Below are 18,375 nucleotides of genomic sequence, written 5' to 3'. Positions count from 1 at the left end.
ACTTATCTGTTGGCAGAAAGTGTGGGTACTCCTGCAGTGTGAAAGGTGCATTTTAAAGAAATTCCAAGTTACTCATATTTCAAAGGAAAGGGGAAAAAAAAGAAAACCCAAAACTGTATTGCAATATCTTTTGGCATGAAGCTCAAATACTCAGCTCTGGGTATCTGTGCTGGGTTCTTCCCTCTCACAGAGATGATTTTTCTGGGACATCTGTCTGTGTGTGCAGTTTCCCCAACAGTTACATCAGATGAGTCCCTGTTTTTAATGCAGCTTCATTTTGGGCTCCTGGGTTCATTTTGGGTTCCTGCTCTGAGCTGTGCATAAATGGATTCTTCAACCAACTCTTGCAGTGTGCAGTGAAGTGCCTTACTCACACTTTTCTCTTAATGTAAATCGAGCATGTTCAGCCCCTCAGAAATTGGCAAAGAAAGAGCTGAGGTGAAAATGGGACTCACATTAAGACTTACAGCGTTTGTGCTAATTCTAAACACTTTTCTCATTGTAAGCAGAAAACCATTAATTTATTAACTAGCTGCTGAGGAGATGTGAAAAAAGCTCATCATTTCTGGCTGATTTTACTGTGCTGGTTAAATCTCATGGTTTCTCTTTTCTCACCAAGGGTAGCTAAAACCCAAAAGTTTTGGGGTTTCCTCCCCTTGTTGTTCAGACATTGCTTTGACATCACAAGAACCTCCAAGTGGGAGAGGAGGGGAAGGATGGGCACCCATATTCAGGTCTCTTTCCCAAACAGGTCTCTGTCTGTGCCCTGAAAAACATTTTCTCACCTGAGGTTTGCATGAGAAAGGACTGGAACTTGCAGTGCTTCTTTAAGGTCTTAGAGAAGATAAATGTAGTTAGGACTGGAGTGCTTAATGCAATCATAAGGGGGAAAAACAGAGATACTGGCTGGCTGAGTTGTAGCTTTAGGGAAGTTTTAAAGCTTTTTTTTTTTTTTTTTTTTTTTAAATCTCTCCATTGTTAACCAGCTCAGACTTGTTGGCTGTGGGAATCCAGGGCTTCCCTCTGACTGCCCTGGCAGGTCTGGAACCCTGGAAGGGGGTCAGGAACCTCCTGGACAGAGCCCCCAGAGACACTGTCTGTGATCTCTGTCCATGGAAAAGAGTTTTCAATCTTACAGGATGAATTACAAGCTCTGAATGTTTGATATCAGTAATAATTAAGTGTGGCACGGGTGCAAAAGTAAAATTTTAGGATTCTAGATAAGGGGTCCAGAGGGGACAAGATGGAGGAAATTGGGTGTCTCTTGTCCTTTTTATCCTTCTTCATGCCCTCCATGTTTCACTGTGGTGTTGGCATTTTTCTGTTGGTTTAGGCTGAGAGCACACTGTTCAATGTAGGTGACAGATATTGGCACGTTATTGTAAATCCAGCACAGGCAGTTTGTGGTATTTAATGTTTGTACCATCCCACTGAGGGCAGAGCCCCACACGCTGCCCTGCAGGACAGAGCTGTGGCAGGGCAGCAGAACATGTTAGAGATAAACAGAATAAACAACCTTGAAACAGCACAGATGAATTATGGCTTCTTCTTTGGCAGCGGGGCAGAAAGACAGAGACTTTCTACAATCTCGGAATCATCAGTACCTCAGATTCTGACAGTTGGTTTTGAGCTCACTCCCAGAGAAAATCTGTATATTGATATGAATTGCTGTATGGACACCTCTGTGAGGTGCCAGCCAGCAATGAAAGACACATTTTGAATGCATCTGGCAGGAGAGTGTAGCTGGATAAATACTGCAGGCCAGGTTTTCCTGCCTTTCATTCTTCCTGGTGCCTCCTGACTGCAGCTGGAGCAGCTGGAGCTGCCTCCTGTCCTGTCCTGCTGCAGTCATCAGTGGAGGGGGAAGGGGCATCTGACAGAACACATGGACCTTGTATGGTCAGCAGGGGACTCGAGGCAGCTGCTGAGCATTAGAACTGCTTTGCCAGCCCTTCTTTGTTGAGAAGAATAATCTGAGAACCATAACAACAACACCTTGATGTTAGTATTGCTACCTGCAAGCACAGTTTGACCACTTCACGTGGTTCTGCCAGAGAGGAAGAACTGAGCTTGCTGAGCAGAGCTGCCACTGGAATTTCCACGAGCTTAGACACGTGATTACACCCAGCTGGTGCTCCAAGCTATTTCCTCCTTGTCTTCTTGTCCATGTTTTCTGCACATGTCTCACCCAGCATCACGGGAACTCGGCTTCCTGAGGAATCAGCTGAGACAAGCCACACAGAGCTGCCAGGTTCCACTCACACGAGGAAAATGACATTTTGCTGGATTGTGCCAGTTATGCTGAGTTTCACTCCTTCACAGCTTGTGGTTTCCATATTTAACAGCACTTTGATGACAGAGCCACGGCTGTGAGTGCAGGATGAGGGATGGAGCTTCCCCTGGAGGCCAGCACTGCCCTCCATAGCAACTGTGTTAATGGCATTTATTTGGAGCCTCCTAGTCAGCTCGTGGGCATAAATTAAACTGAATTACTGGTGGCTCCAATCTTCAGAAACAGAGGAATGTTAAAGACCATGCAGTGTGGCTTTGCAATGATTTTTGCTTTCTTAGTGTGAACACTAAATTAAATCAAATTAATTTTGTAAGGTGTTAGAGCTGTACGTGATGAATACAAAAATTATGGGAACAGGACTAAAAGCCTTCATTTCATTGAACTTCCAGGTTACTTTTCATACTTGGCTAGACGTGAGAATTGGCTTATCCCACGTTATTCCTTGGACCGTTTTCATTCTCCAGGATGTACCAAGAATGAGGAAAGTTAGATGGCTGTAGGAAGCTCTTCCATTGTAGCAGGAAATTTGCCTTTTCCTCATTACATGAAACCCTTTAAGACTTATTCAGACAAATAATTTTGAGTTGCCTGTTGATGACCTAGTGTTTACAGGACGATTAGGACAGGATTTTGGATCAGGTCCCTTCTTGAGACAGGACGTTCAGATCAAAGAATTGGTTTTAGTGAAGCAACCTGGAAATGTTCAAGGCCAGATTGGATGGGACTTTGAACAAGCTGGTCTAATGGAAAGTTTCCTGCCCATGGCAGGGGGTTTAAACTTGGTAATCTTTAAGATCCCTTTCTAAATAAAGGGAAAAAAAAAAAAAAAAAAAGGTGGGGGGGAAATAGCCCTGTGGGAAAAGAACTGGGGTTCTACTAGGCCCTAAGCTGAATGCAAGCTGAGGGAAGTGAAAATGAAATTATGTAACAAAGAGCAACATCTACCAGGGACATTCAGGATTGCTGGACATTGCAGGAGTTTTTTCTTCACCGGGTGGGTGGTACAGCACTGAAACAGGGTCCCCATCCTCAGGGTTTTACAAGGCCTGGCTGGATAAATCTGCCACAGAACTGATCTATTGATGCTGACAGTCCTGCTCTGAGTAGGAACCTGGTCTAGGTGACTTCCAGGGGCCTCCTTCAAGCTGTACCTTGCGATTCTATGATTAATTTTATCTAATACCAGGTTTACTGCCTTTGTAACCACCCAAGTGGGTGAGCTAGTGTGTGTTGAGTTCTACACAAATGTTAGAAAATAGCATTTTTCCAGAGGCACCTTTTTTGTCCTGTAATCATCAAAAAGGAAGAAAATCTCATTTATTCAAGGTTACACAAGTACTGTAGTTAGGTACCACCAGATATTCTAAAATAATACATCAAAATCCTCTAATTCAGTTAATGTGTAATATACTGTGTGTGTGTGACAGTTTATGTTAAGGGCTTCTTTGAACAATTTAGGCAAATTTCCTCTCAATTTCTCTGGGGGTGGAAGAGTGTGAGGGAAAACTTTTTTTCCCCCTTTTGGAGGGAAGAAAGCAGAGGCTGTGCTGCTATCAAGCATTTTCAATGCAGTTTAAAATGTCAGCCACTATGGCAACAGTTTTGTGTTGTCTTCTTTAATAGGAGTAATTATTGTGTTGGAGCCAAATAATGAATAATTAGAGACTGTTTATTTTCAAAGTTATTTCCAAGGTGGAAAATTGTCCTGCTTTTTCTCTTCCCCCTACTTCTTCAAAATACAACTAAGTAATGATATTTAGGCCTTGCATTTCAAATTGGCGTAAGATGTGGTTGAGTTTGGTGTTGCTGCAGAACTTCATCGAGACAAACCAATGGTGTGAGGGGGTGAGATGTCCAGAAGAAATAATTGCATAAGAAATAATTGCAAAGTGTAGTCCTGGGTCTCTGGACAAAAGGGATTTCTTCCACAGACCTTCTAGGCAGAATTTTACCATCTAATGAGTTTGGGGAGTGGGTGTTTGGTTATTCACCAGTGCCAGGGTCCTCGTGGGTGCAGCCTCGGGTGCCCCAGTTTGCTCTCACAGCATATTCCTGCTAAAGGAGTCTTCCCACACTTAGGGGTGGAGAAAGGCTTGGTTCAGATGAGTGATTCCACAGAAAATTCCTTGTTTGGGCATTTTGTTTGTTGTGAAGGTTGGTCTTCCATCTGATCTGTGAGTTGCAGCCTCCCATTCCCTCCACCAACACCAGCAGGGCTGTGAGGGACAGGAGTGAGGGTGCAGGATTGTCCCTTTCAACACCAGCCCACCATTAAATGGAATTAAATCTAACAGAACCTAAATCTTAAAATAAGACAAGGTCTTATAAGGCCAGGGACTGAATGACGACCAAAATCTATGCAGATAAAGCAACCAACCTATTCTGCATTTCTTTAAAAACCTGAAGAACCTTAAATGTCACCTTTGCAAAATCCAGGCTCCCTTCTTCCTTCCAAGGGGGTAGTTTATGGTAATCTCTTTAAATGTGGTTTCAGCAGTTGTGACTAAGATATGTGAAAATAAGATATACAGTTTTTAGTAGATGGGATCACTTCCAATCGGGCAAGAGTGTTCCTGTATGTAAAATGTGTGAGAAATAGTCAGGACAGTTAAAACTGAAAACTTCATGAAAAAATATTCAGATGTGTCGTGGAAGTGGCTGACTAGAGAAGTGAATTACGACTGCTTCTTGTCTTAACTTTGTCATCATTTTTGAGTTGCTGGGTTAGTTCTCCTGGCCCAGCACTGTTGTTCCTTCATGTCCCTGTGCCTCACTCCTGACATTGACCTTCCTCTCCTCCACTCCCTTTTTGTGGACAGCTGTCACTCAGCTCTCCTGCCTCACCACCCCTTCCTTCTGGATTTTCATCCACAAGAGGGTCTGTGCTGCTTTCCACACTGCACCTTGTGTTTAGGATAAAGTCCTTTCAGGTATCTGTGAAGCTGATGAACCTCCCTGCTTCTCCCTAGGAAGACAGAAAACACAGAAGATCAAAGGTGCTTTTCCAGTTGTTGGAAATGTCAGAAACAAGCAAAAAAACACCCACACCCTGCCCTACACCAGGGTAGATGTTGTAGGATATTTAAAATTATATTTATGAGAGATTAGTGCAGAGGCAAAAAAGTGATCCAGTGGTTTGGGAATTGATGGATTGAAATGGGAGAGTCACAGTCTCCTTGTGCTTCAGAATCCCTTTTTATAAAAGGGATGGGATTCTTGCTTTTTTGTCTTGGTTTGAAAAGACAGGTATCTTCTAAGGAAGGCAGCAGCCTCCCCTGAAATGGAAAATGTAAACCCCCTCCCTCTGAATTATTATAATTTTGAAATTAAACGGCTCTCAGGCAAAGATATGGGAACAGGAATAACAGTTCTTTACTAGGAAAACTAAAAATTACAAATGCAATATTACAAACAAAAAAAAAAGCCCACTGCCAGAGTCAGAACAGGCCATGACCCCCTGTGGGTCAGGGAGGTGGCAGCAGTCCCATCCCATGGTGGCTCAGCACTCCTGCAGTGCCAGCTGTGCTTCTGCTGGAGCAGGATCCTGCACAAGGGGGGAGTTTTTCTCTGGAGCTCCGGGGCTGGGGGAGATGGGCCTGGGCTCCTCTGGGAATGCAGTGGGGAAGAAAGCTGCTCCTCTGGGAATGCAGTGGGGAAGAAAGCTGCTCCTCTGGGAATGCAGTGGGGAAGAAAGCTGCTCCTCTGGGAATGCAGTGGGGAAGAAAGCTGCTCCTCTGGGAATGCAGTGGGGAAGAAAGCTGCTCCTCTGGGAATGCAGTGGGGAAGAAAGCTGCTCCTCTGGGAATGCAGTGGGGAAGAAAGCTGCTCCTCTGGGAATGCAGTGGGCAAAGGCTGCTGTGCTGTTCCCAGGTCAGATTGTATCCAGGTAGGAATGTTTGGCTCCTCCCCTGGGCAGAGCATCTCCCCATGGGATGATGGAATTTTCTGAGCCATGCAGGGACACTCACTGGCCATGAACAGAAGATAATTAATAATTAATGGCCCATGGACAGAAAAGATCTCCTGGAGGGAGGACTGGCTGTGGGAAAGATAAAGACAAAACTGTCCAGTGAACAGCAGAGAACTGCCCCACAGATAGGAGTAGAATTCACACACCCATTTCAAACCTAAGACAGGTTTTTATTGCAGTGAAAACTGTGGTATAACATGAATGTGCCGAGATGTGTGATGGCAGAGGGAGAGGGATGTACAATTACTTTTTAACTGGTGTCTGCAGTCCTGATGCTTTTGTTTCTGTAACTCCCCAGAAGTTGACGGCTCGCCCGTCTCGGAGATCGAGGGCCCTTTCACCACAGAAGACGTGGCCAGCAACTGCGTCTCCAGCGTTTCCTTCCATGAGCCCGTGCTCTGGATCGCCTCCTACGCCCTGATGAGCCTGTGTGGGATCATCCTGCTGGTCCTGATCGTGCTGCTGCTCATCCCACCCCGCTGCCAGCACCGCTACACGGACAATGACGTGGTCAACGATGAGTCCTCCCTTGTGCGCCACCGGTGGAAATGAGAGGCTGGAGCCCAAAAACAGACTTAAAAATGGGACCAAGGACAAAGAGCTCTGCCAAGGGGAAGAAGCCAATGCCTCCTCAGTCCCTTCTACGTTCCTACAAAATGCTGTTGAAAATCCCACCAAATACTCTGCATCGTGACTTTTATAGCTTTATTTTCTAACACCGGTTCTGAACCAAAGCACTGTTAACCACCTCTGAAGTGCTACGGTACTGGATTTGCTACTGCAGTACAATGAGCCTTTATGCTCTCTACAGTACCTTCTTTAAAAAAAAAACAAGAAAAAAGTTAAAAAAAAAAAAAAGATTAAAAAACCACACCATGATGTTCTTCCACTGTCTGAACAAAATTGCCCATCTCTCTTTCACAAAACAAAGAGGAGCTGTCAGTATTTTCTAACTAATCGAGCCCTGACTGTAGAAAAAGAGAAAAAAAATAATAATCATTCTTATTAATTGCATTAAATGAATACTGCTTTCTGTTTACATCAGTTTATTTTGAAACTGTGGTTATGGTGTGGGGGAGGGAGAAAAGTCAGACTTAAGCAGCAGAGAAAAAGCAAGGGAGACCAAGAAGAAATGCTGGTTTGTGGTTTCTTTCCCTCAAGATCACTGCTGCCACTTGAGAGGGTCACCCTCCCTGAGAGCTGTAACAGAATAGTCCAAGGTGGTGAAAACTGGGAAACAAACTTGTTCAGCCTTAGAGTAAAACAAGACTACCTCTCTTAATTTACAAGGATGCTCACCACTGGTGAGTGTGTGGATTAGAACTGGTCTTGAAGCACAAAGGATGCTCCATACAACCAAATGGAACTACTTGGCTTTGAATTTTTTGGGATTTTATAAAAATCAATACTTCATGACTTTCCGCTTTGGTGCACAAAAAAAAAAAAAAAAAAAGAAAAAAAGAGAAACCTTTCAGTTTCCCCCCCCCTCCCATGTGGGGTTTTGTTGTTTTTTTTCCGAGTTTGATATTTAGAAAAGGCTGATCTGCATATGTATGGACAGACAAGACAGCAAGGTCTGTGTTCTGCTGTATTTCTAGAGAGCATGTAACAGAAAGAAAACAAAATAAGTATAACAACTTTTTTAATTTGGCTGAGCTCAGCAACCTAGAAATTCAAAGGAGAAGTATCTGTCTTTATGGACAGGCTGTGAAGTGAAAGTCTTTGTGCTGGCTTGTTTTCAGCTTGAGGTGTTCAATTTGGCATCAATCAAATGAAAAGTGTGTGTGTCCTGCCTGGCTGAAAACAAACACGTGGTGGGACTGGAAACAATAGTGGGAGAGAGCAGGGGAGGATGTATTTGACCAGGCTTCCATTCTGCAAGTGCAGATCATCATGCTGAAGTCAGAACGAGGTGTTTTCTTTGCAGACAGGACACTTTTTCTTTTCTCTAGTTGCAGGCTTCTCTGTAACACTGGCCTAAGTGTTTGGATTGGGAAGAGAAACAGTGCAAGGCTGAGGATTTTTTAATACATTAAAAAAAAGAAAAAAAAAAATATTCATTTTCATTTTGATAGCAGAGCAGTTTGTATATCTGTATGGGAAATGAGAAAAAAAAAAAAAAAGCTTAGCTCTGAATTTCTCAATCCCTTTCCTAGACAATTTTCTGCCCAAAATCCCTTCACATAGCTCTGTGATTCACATTGCCTTTGCATCTGACTCTGCATGGAATAAGGAAAGATTTATTTTGTTTTTCAGGAGTTGTGCATTTACAGAGGTGCACGTCATGTGTGTGAAAATAAAAACACTGTGGGAGCTTTTTATTTAACTAACTTATGTCTTTCACGTCATAACTGGAAGTGCCTGTGGTTTTCTTTTCAATTCTTGCACTTTCAGATTGCTTGGCTCGGTCGAGTAAAATACTTGATGCTGTGATCCGACGTCTGAAAATGATTTCTCGTGGAATTTGAGTTGGAGACAGGAAGGACTTTTGAGCTTGTCTCCTTTCTCCTCTGCCTCTTAGTTTCTAAGAGGAGAAAAGTTGTGAATTCCATTAAATAAGCCATAGAGCTTAACTGTTTTCTCAGTGTTCTATTTTCCATGTCTCTTTATTAATATCTTTTAACTAAGAGTTCCATGTCGTCCTCCTGGCTTTGGTTTTACACATAACAAATAACTTCAGAGTTGTATTCCTCCTTTTCCTACAGTATGGCAATAGAAGTTATGCTTCTGTCACTTGTTTCAAACAGAAACACTGTATGGATTTTGGATGGATAGTGTTCAACAATAAACCCTTTTTCAATTCAGAAAGTGAAAACAACTTGTATGCTGTTAAAAAGTTTCATCACTTCTGCCCTCACCTCAGAACCTCCCATCTCCTCACCACAAAGAGTTTTAGGAAGGAATTTCTTGGGAAAGATTCTGAGTAGGATTTTTAAAGAGGTTTCTTCTGAGTTGGTGAACAGTCTTCATAGTGCACTGGATTTCATATAGAAGATTTAAGTATTACCCTTTCCCTTTGAATGTCCTTGGTCCAAGATATTTTAAGGGAAACAATTCAATTAAGAGGAACAATAACCAAGTAGAAATACTGATATATTCTTGAGTTTTCCTGGCATTCCTTCCCACTAGAAATGTGGCTTGTAGCAAAAATGCTGTGAGTGACACCTGCGAGCAGCACAAACTTCATCTGGGCTTGTAAATTGATACTTACAGTGGCAGAAATTCAGGTGAGCATTGCTTTGTTGCTCTGGCAACAAGGAGAGCAATGGAGACCCTTGAGGGTTCATTTTTAGCCTACAACACATTAAGAAAAATAATGCTCTCGAGCAGTTTTGTATGGAAGATGAAGCACAGTGATGGACTACACTACAACCAAGTGTAGTCACTTGGTAAGTCATAGTGATCTCTTTCCTTGATATATTTCAAAAATACTTATGTTGTGAGATATATTATGCTCCTGTTAACCAACTTCAGGTGTAAGAATAAACCACACCTTAAGGAAAAGAAAAAATGGAAGAGGAGTGAAAAAAAAAAAAAAAAACAGAGCATTGAATAAAGATGATACAGAAAAAATATCCTTTATTTATTATGAGAGACAGGATGCTCCAAATCACAGCATTCCAAACCATCCCTTGTGAGAAATATCAATATTTCTTGCTGACCCAGCTCTCCCCTGATGGGAAGTGTCAGAAAGCTGCATTGCCCTGGCTGCAGCCTCGCAGGTGATTTGAAACCATCGGTGCCGTGCCAGGGATTTGAGGGGGTGTGGTTTGAGTTCCAGTGGTTAAACCTGAGCCCAGCCCTGGGAATAGGTTAATTCTATCCCGCTGCCTTCGCAAGTTTTAGAAATATTGTCATGGGGGTTTTGGTACAATTTAAATGCTGAGGGAAACAGATGAAGCATTTTAATAAGGCTTTTGTTCAGGTGCTGTAAAAGTTACGTGGAGGGGATTGTTCTGTTTTTAAGGTGAAGGATTGTGTTTAGGATGTGCATGTTGAATCAACCTAAATGCAATGTGTCAAGGGGTTTTGCTATCTCCTGTGCTCAACAGCTGTAAAATTCATCAGTGAAAATCAACCTATGAGTTGATCCAGTTCCCTGCTGTGTATTGGCTGGCTTTGTCTTACTGAAGGATGAGCCATTTGTCTACCAAGCTTTTCCTTTTAAATATTAAAAGGCTCCTGAGAGTTGCATAGCACTGCAGTTCCAGGGAGAAGGAAGACAGATCCTTAAATTTTCCAATATTAAAAAATGGATGTGCTGCTGGAAGTTGCTTTGATTTCCATAGGGGTTTCCAAAAACTGGGCTGTTCTTGCTTGTCATATCCTCACCTCAGACACAAATATAAATAGCAATAGGAGCAGTATAATGAAGGGTGTTGGTACAGTGACCTATGGAGGTGCAATTAAAGGGAATTACAGAAAGAAAAATAAACAGGATGCCTTTAGCTTCATTAAAAATTGCAAAAGCATAACAGATTAATCCTTTTCAGAAAAGGCTGTACTTTTTACCAAGACATTAGTTCCTGTCAAACTTGACTCTCTGATTGATAAATTGTTCATTTCTGACTACTGAAGTCCTTGCTGCTGTTGAGAGAAGTGAAGACAGGTTGGTAACAGGATATGAGCAATCTTCTGAGCCAGTTAGATTTGCTGGCTTTTGAGGCTTAATTAGATGCTAATCCAGGCTTTTGAGTAATCCTGGTTATGGCTCTTTGGGAATGCTAGCAGAAATACTTGGCTTCAGCCAAACCCCTGGGTGAGATGGATCCAAAACACAAAAGCCACAGAAAGACAGCAGCTGCTGTAGGTGCAACATCCAACAGTCCCCATTTCCTTTGGCAAGAGTCCACCTGCCTGAATATTTTGGAAACCAGCACTCCAAGGTGCCTTTTGGTGCTCCTGGGAATTATCCCCTCCCAGGTGAACACAGGACACAATCATCTTTAGGGAGGATCATTGCCCAGCTGCTGAATATTCCCCTCTCCATGGGGCTCAATGCTGTTTCTCACCCCCAGCAGTGGCATTTGGAAGCAGCAGGACAGGAAATCATAAAACCTGCTGACACCAATGACTGTGCAGTAGTAACATAACAATGGTTTGTATCTGCCTGGTGTAGTATTTGAAATACTGGGAATTTTAGATTAGACCATGAAGGCACACACAGAATTTCTTTTGAGCTAGCCAAAAGGTAAAACACAAAAGGTAATTTGTAGAATTTAAAAAGAAGTAGCCCTCAAAAAGTGTTCTCTTCCTTTTTTTTGTTTTTTGAATTGATAACCATCACTTAAATATATTTTAGTATAGTTGCTGTCTTACTTATTCACTGGCTCTAAATCTGATTTGTCTGATTTGTCTTGTAGGCCATTCACCCCTTCTCATTTCCCCTCCCAATAGAGTTGCTAAAAGATTAGGGTCTTCATTTCCCAATTTCAGCTTTCTAACAAAAGATACGTTTTTCTTGTTTGCCATTCACAGACCTGTTTTAAAGTAGTTCCTTAATGCTTTAAAAAATAACTGTCTGTTGAAAATATTTGCAGTGCCAGTAGGAGAAGAATTGGAGCCAGAACTTTACCTGTGCCGATGGTCCCTGAATTTTACCATGTGCCAAGAACTCCTTTGTGCATTTGATTTTGTTCCCTGGATTTCTTTCACATCCCCCTTGGAAATGCTCCCTGGTCCTGCATATTCTCTTTTTCCTCCATCCTCAGGAAGCACAGAGGTGGAGAGGAGAACCACAAGGAGCTGTTAGAGCTCCATCCATGACTTTTTTTTGTCCTAAAAACCACTCCAGCTGAGCAACTGAGTTTGCTCTGATTTTACAGCAACGTGTATTTAGGCAAAACACTTGAATAAAGGACATTGTTTGTCACAATCCTCTCATCTCGTCCCCCTCTGATGAAGGAAATTTTCACAGGGCCAAGTCAAACCTAAAAAAGGCATGTTTATTCCTGTGTTTTCAGAGAGGGATTGTAGAGCTGAATGTTTAAATGGCTGTATTTGTAGCATGGTTGTCCTTTGGAAAAATTCTGTGGTAAAAAAAAAAAATGGAGTTTAGAGGTAACAAAAAGACAACTAACAATTTCTTGATAGCACAAAGGTGTGGATTATTGCAATATGGAAACAATTGCTTTGGTAGCCAGTATTCTGTGTGTGCATAGACTATACAAAGTTCAGTGTTTAAGACTTACCTGAAAGCAGACAGTTTGCATATAAAAATTTTTTATTGCAAATTTTATATGGAGATGCAGACATCTTTTAAGGCTTTTAAAACTACAATAACTGTTATGTTATTCAGGAAGTGTGGAGAGGATTTCACCTGTAAGGTCAACTTACAGAGGCATTTCTTCAGCTGTTGTTTTGTTTTGTTTTTATTAGACAATGTTTTTAACATTGACTGAAAAGAAAATGGGATCAAACTTTGGAACAAAGGGGTATAGTCTTTCTAATACAATCTTCAGGTTACTTTAGGATCTCTATCCCACTTACTGTCAAGCCTCATTACTCAATTTTCCAAAAATTGATACTTTGTATTTCAGGTCTTGCCATTTTCAGATAAACACTATGTAAAAAATCAGATTTTATGCTGCGTAAAATAAATGATTAATTCTTTCAACCTATCCTGTGTGTCTTTTAAAATCCTGTTAAGAAGAACTTCAAAGCTGATAAATTATATCCATCCAAATTCCTCCTCTCTGGCTGTGTAGATCCCATGGTGGGAGGGGGAGGCAGCCAAGTTTAGCTCCCAGGTGATTTTTTTTTCCTGCTTATTCCCGAATTACAGAGAGTTCTGCTTCAATTTTTCATTTCAGCACGGGGCAGAACCGAGCAGAGGAAGGATGAAGCTGAGACTGTGCGGCTGCTGATGGTTTGGTGTGGATTGGGGTCATACTTAGGGCTGTTCCTGCCCTGGGATGCGGATGGGGAAGGGACACAAATCCGTGTCCCCAGTCCCTGCTCCGCGCTCTTTCCTCACCAGGTGGAGCCCAAGCGGCGTTTTCCAACTTTGGAAACCTAATTCCTCAAGTTTTAGCTTTTCTATTTTTCACATTCTGTGCTGCTTTAGTCTGTGGGTCTGAGCTTCATACAAAGGGATGGTGAGATCTGTGCACAGAGCAGGGAGACAAAACAATTCCTGCTCCAGCTGGGCACCAAGGACAAAGGATCCAAATCTCAGCCCAGGAGCACAAACAGCGTGGGCTGGAGAGAGAAAAACAAGCAGGATGGGACTGCCTGGGCTAAAGCTGGAATGGGACAATGAACTCCAAGGTGCCAATGGAGCAGAACTGATCCCAGGGAGAGCCCCCGGGAGCGCTCGTGCATTTTGGGGCCATTTTGGGTCATTTGGGTGCAGCCCTGGCTGGGCTCTGGTGCTGCCCAAGGTGGATCCATGGAGGAGATCCTTTCATAAATCCCTGCTTTATTCTGTAGCTCTGCCCAGCCTCTGCTCTGGGTCAGCCTTCACAAGGCATCAATCCCTTTCATCACTTTCTGTTTTTTTGCCCGAATTCTTTTAAAAGTTACTTTAAAAGTTACTTTCACTTTCTTTTTTGAATATCCAACCTCAAAGACCCTTAGCTTAGGGTTTTCTGATCGTTTATCATCTCCCTCTTCCCTCCACCTAAACACCTCTTTACAAAGTCCATTATTTTAAGCCCTGAGCTTCTTAAAGGCAGCACGGTGTATTTATTGTGTATGTTGTAAATTTAGGGCATTGTCAAGTAAGGTGGAGTCACACCAACTGTTTAATATTTTCCTTCAAAGCTGGCATGTTTTGCTTATTTCTGGCCTGATATTCAGCGAACCTTCTCCTTTACTGCCACAGGTGTCCCCCAGAAGTTGTGGATGCTGCATCCCTGTAAGTGTTCAGGTGCTGGATGGGGCTCTGAGCAACCTGTTCTAGTGAAAATCGTCCCTGCCCATGTCAGAATAGGATGATCTTCAAGGTCCCTTCCAAACCATTCCATGATCTCATTATTACACAGCTCTGCTCACAAATTTTCATTATGCTCCTGAAATTACAACCATCTTCAGAGCACCCTCCGGACTTCAGGCTCATTGAATCCAAAACTGAAAAACTGTTTATTCACACTTCTCTTGCTCATCTTTGCCCATGAAAACTGGCCAGTTTAGACAAAACAGCTTTTAAGTTTGTGTGTGAAACACAAAAGTAAGTATTTGCTGCAAGAATACAGCTTTTTTTATATATATAATGACAGTGGAGTGTATACAAATACGTGAAGGTTGGCAGTGCAAGTGCTCTGTAATTTTCCAGTACAATGTGTAATTCTGATGGCCACTTAAACAGTAAACATTTACTATTTTCCCCTTTCTCCACCAAAACAAACTCTTTAAAAATAAATGTTTTGTGGTTTCTTTTTATTTTTTTTTTCTTGTAGAGGCTGAAAAGTACCACTTGACTACACCTTGACTCATCATCTGTTTGGCTAGGGAATTCAATAGCATTCCCCAAGAAATACAGGTTATTGTAAAGAATACAGAGATCTATGCTGGCAGTGCCTACACAAATATTAGAGTATTGGATTTTTACGGCTGCTAGCTTGATGAGACTGCTTTCTATGAATAAACAAGGTATTATGATTCTTCCAATTCTTTCTTTTCATGCACCCAGAATTGTTCTGAAGTACTATGAGTAGGAATACTATTTGCTTTTCCCTTGAGTGCTTTATAATTGTAAATTTAACATTACTTTCAGCTTTCTATATTCTTATTGAATGAGATTCTTTTTATTGTTGGACAACTTGAACATTCTCTAGGCTGGTGGTTTATACTGATTTTTAACTGCTGATGTATTTTTGACTGCTGATGTATCCACCTTCTATCTGGATCAAATAGAGTTAAATATATTCTCCATGTGTTAATCCTCTGGATTAATAAAGCAGAAGAAAAACAAACAAATTAGCCACACCTTTGTATTGCTCAGCAAGCCAGAAATGCCCCAGATTCACAAACCTTACAGGTTTTCCAACTTATCAGCTGAAAGTAATCAATGCTTGTTTTTGGCCCTTTGTTAAATGATCCATTTTTGCATATCCTGGGGGAGGTGACTTTAATCCTTTTTATCCACAAAAGTATGTAAAAGTTCTCATCTTGTTTTAAGTAGATGCTCCTGCATTTCAGTCAAGGTATACAAAATACCAAAAAAAGGGTGGGGAGGGGAAAAACTCAAACAAACAAAAACCAGGAAAAAAAATCAACAGCAATTTTATTATAATAGATATTTACATCTCTATATCTCTATGTTCCCCTTTATGTCAGCACCACACAGGATGCTGAGTTATGGCACAGGCACATGGTGAATTAAGGGTGAGTTAAATAACTGCTCTTCCACACTGCTGCCCCTGTTGTCCATGGGCATGTTCTTGTCTGCCCCAAGTCTCAGGTAAAATTAGACACCAGTTGTACATTTTATGTAGGAGATCTATTTTTCTTAAGTTCTTGTGAGCTCTACAGGCAAAGATTTAGTCCAAAGTTCTCTCCCTGCCTTGCTAGCTCTGCCTTCATTTTAAATCATTAAATTCTTTGAACTTGTCCTGGCAGGATTGGAAATCCACTGCTGGCCATTTGTGGGCAAGGAGAAAACACAAATTAAATACTTACAAAGGGTTGGAATGACACTTCTGCTCATTTGTTTGTCAAGTGAGGTGGATGCAGAAAATCTCTGTTGGTGCTATGGTTCAAAGGACAAGCAGGAACTTGCTGCTGTAGTTTTTACTGTGTTAGACCAGAAACTTCCTCTGCTGACTGGGTTTTGTGGTGACAAGATAAGAGCAAGACCCTGTAGATGCATTCACCTGCTCCATTCAGTGTCATTTACTTCCCGAGTTAATTTCTTATCCTGCTTATCACCAAAGGGTCTTACAGGAATTGAAAGTGCAGATTAATATTCTGTACGTTTTTCTCTAAGCTTTCAAATTACAGAATGAATATCTGCAGAATGAAATGAGAAATTATCCTTCAGAAGGGTTCTGCACCCCACATCTTTGACTAATCACTAAAGAAAGAAGTGTCACTTGGTTTTATTGCAGATACAAAAGAGATACCTGAAGTAAAACATTTTAGAGCTTCCTCTTCCTTAGGCTCTTAAAATCTCCTCAGCCACTGGATCCCTAGGATTTGGCAGACCAACAAACCAGGATTTGTAGCAAATCCCTGGGTGTAGTTCCATGTATTTTAGGCAGTAATGAAAAATAACCTGCTACAATTTTCTTGTGGGCTAAAGCAGGTAAAATTTCATTTTTTCCTACAGACATTGATGGCCAGTTAAGTGGGTTTTTGACTGTATTGAAGTGGTGACAAAGTTCCAAAGGGCTTAAATTTTTTCCCTATGGAATCAGTGACCCACCACTACTTATACAATAAACTTATTTAAAATTAAATTATCCCAAGTTCTAGCTAATAGTCCTTGATTTAATAAAAATATATTAATTTTTCACTTGGTTATCACACGGTATTTTAGGTTTAGAGCTGGATTATTGGTACTTTAAGGGCTAGAAGTGCAGTCTTCAGCAGTTTCAATCATTTATTAACAGAGACATCATTTTCTGATGTGCCAGCTTGCAGGTTAACACTTCCTGCAGAAGTAATTGCATATTTAAAATGTATGTCAGACTAACATTGTCCTTAACTTCCTCTTGCCATCTCATAACTTCTTCCTTTCTGTCCAATGCTTCTCATTTCTTAAGTTTATTTGTCCCATGTTACCTCTTTAATTATTCACATGCCCAGGTTTCATGGGATGTTGCTTTTTCATTTGCAAGCTCCAGTACGTTTGAAAATAACCTGTAGCAATTACTCCCTTAGGTTTTACCTGCAATTTACAGGGTATTATAATATACCACTTGCAGACAAGGACAAGAAACACCTCTCCTCCAGGGACTGGAAACATTTACAGCTTTCAGCAGTATCCTGGGAAGAATGCAAAAGCTTCTCTGGCTGCATGTTCCTATATGAGCCCTCCTGCAGGATTTATTCATCTGTTTGCTGAGCTAAACATAATTCCTGTGCATCATTAGAGGCAGAGGGAATGAAAGAGCTTAGTGGAAACTAAATCTGAGAGGTTTAAAGGGCAACTGTAGAATCACACAGCAGTTTGGGTGGTTTTCTAAATGAAAAATAGTGACACAGCTACCCCAGCAGGAAGGAAATCTCCAGGTGATGGTGCACAACACAAGAAAAGATGAGCCAAGGGTGGGCTGGAGCTCATGGTGGAAATTGTGTCCTCCCAGAGCTGGGACAAGGGATGGAAAAAGGAGGAGTGTCTCCCATGGAAAAAGCCCTGAGTTGGGTTCAACAGACTCAAAAATAACTGGTTCAGCTGGAGAATGGATCCAAACTCAAAGACAGTAGGTTTAGGTTGGATATTAGGAAGGAATTCTTCCCTCTGAGGGTGGTGGGGCACTGCCCCATCCCTGGAAATGTCCAAAGCCTGAGTAACCTGATATAGTGGGACATTCCCTGGCCATGGTAGTGGGTTGGGAGCAGATGATCTGTAAGGAGCCACATCACAGAAGGGAAAGGGAAAGGGAAAGGGAAAGGGAAAGGGAAAGGGAAAGGGAAAGGGAAAGGGAAAGGGAAAGGGAAAGGGAAAGGGAAAGGGAAAGGGAAAGGGAAAGGGAAAGGGAAAGGGAAAGGGAAAGGGAAAGGGAAAGGGAAAGGGAAAAGGAAAGGGAAAGGGAAAAAAAAGAAAAAGAAAAAGGAAAAGGAAAAGGAAAAGAAAAAGAAAAAGAAAAAGAAAAAGAAAAAGAAAAAGAAAAAGAAAAAGAAAAAGAAAAAGAAAAAGAAAAAGAAAAAGAAAAAGAAAAAGAAAAAGAAAAAGAAAAAGAAAAAGAAAAAATGAGAGGGAGAAAAGGAGAAAAGGAGAAAGGAATAAAGCGAGAGAGAAAGCGAGAGAGAAAGCAAGAAAGCAAGCAAGCAAGAAAGAAAGAAAGGGAGAAAAGGAGAGAGAAAGGGAGAAAGTGAGAAAGCAAGAAAGAAAGTGAGAAAGCAAGAAAGAAAAAGAGAGGTAGGGAGAAAGGGAGAAAGAAAGAGAAAGGGAGAAAGGAAGAGAAAAAGGAAGAGAGAAAGGGAGAAAGAAAGGGAGAAAGAAAGG

At 41.6% G+C, this 18,375-nt stretch overlaps 1 protein-coding gene across 1 annotated transcript in view; it reads left to right on the top strand.

The window, feature by feature from the left end:
- The window catches only part of BACE2 (beta-secretase 2), a 57,310-nt gene extending 44,427 nt beyond the window's left edge, over positions 1-12,883 (top strand). Inside the window, exon 9 of the mRNA XM_030283865.4 lies at positions 6,562-12,883. Within this exon, the coding sequence (XP_030139725.4) occupies positions 6,562-6,815 (254 nt within the window). The 3' untranslated portion in view covers positions 6,816-12,883. The remainder of the gene's footprint in view (positions 1-6,561) is intronic.
- Positions 12,884-18,375: the final 5,492 nt, after the last annotated feature.

Source organism: Taeniopygia guttata, chromosome 1 (genome assembly GCF_048771995.1).
Source record: "Taeniopygia guttata chromosome 1, bTaeGut7.mat, whole genome shotgun sequence".
Taxonomy (NCBI): Eukaryota; Metazoa; Chordata; class Aves; order Passeriformes; family Estrildidae; genus Taeniopygia; species Taeniopygia guttata.
Note: the sequence above shows the minus strand (reverse complement) of the source record. Positions and strands in the feature narration are given on the sequence as shown.